The 2837-nt window shown below is 42.9% G+C and overlaps 1 protein-coding gene across 1 annotated transcript in view; it reads left to right on the forward strand.

The window, feature by feature from the left end:
- The window catches only part of FBXL2 (F-box and leucine-rich repeat protein 2), a 27756-nt gene that overhangs the window by 11117 nt on the left and 13802 nt on the right, over positions 1-2837 (forward strand). The window contains exons 6-7 of the mRNA XM_010013520.1: positions 2513-2581; positions 2667-2762. Coding sequence (XP_010011822.1) covers positions 2513-2581; positions 2667-2762 — 165 coding nt within the window. The remainder of the gene's footprint in view (positions 1-2512; positions 2582-2666; positions 2763-2837) is intronic.

The raw sequence follows: 2837 nt of genomic DNA on the forward strand, positions 1-2837 counted from the left end.
AGAGGGGCAGGATCCCCTCCTGTGACCTGCTGGTCACACTGCTTTTGATGCAGCCCAGGATACGGTTGGTTTCTGGGCTCAAGCACACACTGAAACCGGCCCATGCCAAGCTTCTCATCAACCAACACCCCAAGTCCTTCTCCTCAGGCTGCTCTGAATCTCTTCTCCACCCAGCCTGTAGCTGTGTCTGGGATTGCCCTGACCCAGGTGTAGGACCTTGCACTTGGCTTGGTTAAACTTCATGAGGTTGGCATCAGCCACCTCACAAGCGTGTCCAGGTCCCTCTGGATCCCATCCCTTCCCTCCAGCGTATCAACCGAGCCGCACAGCTTGGTGTCAGCAAACTTGCTGAGAGTGCATCAATCCCACTGTCCATGTCGCTGACAAAGATGTTGAACAAGACAGGTCCCAACACCAATCCCTGAGGGACACCACTCATTACTGGTCTCCAAGTGGACATTGAACCGTTGACCACAACTCTTTGTGTGGGGCCATCCAGCCAGTTCTTTATCCACTGAGTGGTCCATCCATCAAATTGGTGTCTCTCCAATTTAGAGACAAGGATGTCGTGTGGGACAGTGTTGAACGCTTTGCACAAGTCCAGGTAGATGACGTGAACTGCTCTGCCGCTGTCCATCAGTCCTGTAGCCCCATCATAGACGGCCACCAAATTGGTCAGGCAGGATTTCCCCTTAGTGAAACCATGCTGGCTGTCAGTCAATGAAAAGGGTGTAGGAGGAAAGAGTTAGGACAGTAGGTTACAGTTTTCCCCCCAGTAACTTCATTTTCACATTAGGTTTAGGCTCCTAATTGTGCTTTTCAGGGTACTAAGGCTAGAAGACTGAAGCGAGGATTGTGAATAGGACCAGGTACCCTAAGTGGGTTCATGTAGTAGTGGCATTTGAGAAGAGGGGGAGGGCTGGAGCTGGGATATTTTAAAATAATGATGTATTCAGTGAACAGATACTTAGAATAAGCATACAGCAGTTCAGTGCGTAGCATGCGTACATCGTCAGGATGGTAGAGCTAGTCATGCCAGCAGGTAATAGGACTGGCTTAGCTGAGACTGGTTACCAGAGTGTTAACCAGCATTCACACGTGTGTCCATAACAACTAACTGGTGAAGGCGGTGGTGTCTAAGGCACTTAAGAAAAGAAGATGGTTCACCTCTGAAATAAAAGCAGGTTATATTGAAGTTAACAAATGAATGATAAATGCATGACCTTTAGGACTTTCAAAACATTAGCAGGAGCAAGGTGGTATTAATTTTCAGATACTTGTTCTAAAAGCAACTTTTCCTATCAGCCTTCTCATGTTGTTTCCAGATCCATTAGTTTTGTGGGTGATATTAATTTCTTTCTTTGTCCTACTTCTGCATCAAATTTTGTTTAAAAATATCCAGTCATGGAAGTAGGTATTGGCCATGTAAATACTGGTTGGTTGTGACAGCTCTCTCAGGACATGCCCCATGCTTGAATCTCGGAAGCAAAGTTTGCTCTTCCTCCAGTGTAGCATCTTTCCAAGTGATGTGAAGAGTGTCTCAATTGTAAATCTCCCTTTGGTACATGAATTTTGGAATAGCTGTTTTGAGAATTCGAGTGGAAACTCTCACCAGTATAACTGCTTGCTGTTTTTTTTTTCCATTGTTTCCAATCCACACTGGAGAGCCAGGAGGTTGTCACGAGCTGAGTGCGTAGCTGGATCTGTTAACCACGGCAGGCCTCCAGACAAAACTGGGTTTGTGTGTTTCCTCCACCTCTGCCAATAAAATCCATGCAGTTGGAGGAAACATGGGCATAAAACCAGTGTTCTGAAATGCAACACAGCTGTAAATATTACTCTGCAGAGATGAAAAGAAAGTTTGTGTGTTTCTTCCAGGTAATTAGTGTAATGATACATACAGGCTTTTAGCAGTATAATAGCTCCAGTCATCCTTATAGTTCATACCTAGTAGTGCACACAGATGTATTTTAATTTTCAAAATCATGGATAATTTGCAATCCACAGGGCTTTCCATTGGTAGTTTGGTAGGCTTAGGTCCCACTTCAGCAGAGTGTAAGTTACATTCCTTTTCGTTTGATGTGGGAGCAAGCTCCTACAAAGACCTACAAAGACTTCAGTAATGAGATGTGCAAAAGCTCTTCCCACCAGCTTAATATTTAACTGATGTGATATTTAAACTTTTCTGTTTATGCCCTTAATGTTTTTAGTTAAGGCATTTGAAGCAAATCAATTCTGGCTTATATACAGCAGAAATAAACACCTTGCTCAAGTGGTATTTGAGAGATGGACAACACTTAGTTTCAGGAGTTATCTAAGTTAGAAACTAGTATTAACAAAAGGGAAAAGCAAGAGGCAGACGTATTTGAGGTGTACTTTGTAGTTACTCCGTGGCTTGAAGATTAAGCTTTTTGACCGCGGTGGAAGGCGGTAGGGGACATGAGCGCACTCTAGTGACTGTATTACAAGTTGCGAGTTATATATTAACTCCAGCTTTTTGTTGCTGTTTTAGGACCTTTGCACAGAACTGTAGAAACATCGAACACTTAAATCTAAATGGGTGCACAAAAATCACTGACAAGTAAGTTAAAGTGTTTTTTGTTTGATGGGAAAATTTGGAAAAAGAAGTAGCTGAAGGTATTTTTAGTGTGTCTGCTGTTTTGCAGCACGTGTTACAGTCTTAGCAGATTCTGTTCCAAGCTGAAACATCTGGATCTGACATCTTGTGTAGCCATCACAAACAGCTCTTTGAAAGGCTTAAGGTAAGAAGATTCAGTGTTTTGTATTAAAGAAGAGCATTTAAAAAGCTGTTCAACATTTAATAAAATTAAAAAAAA

Source organism: Nestor notabilis, unplaced genomic scaffold (genome assembly GCF_000696875.1).
Source record: "Nestor notabilis isolate BGI_N333 unplaced genomic scaffold, ASM69687v1 scaffold23194, whole genome shotgun sequence".
Lineage (NCBI taxonomy): Eukaryota > Metazoa > Chordata > Aves > Psittaciformes > Psittacidae > Nestor > Nestor notabilis.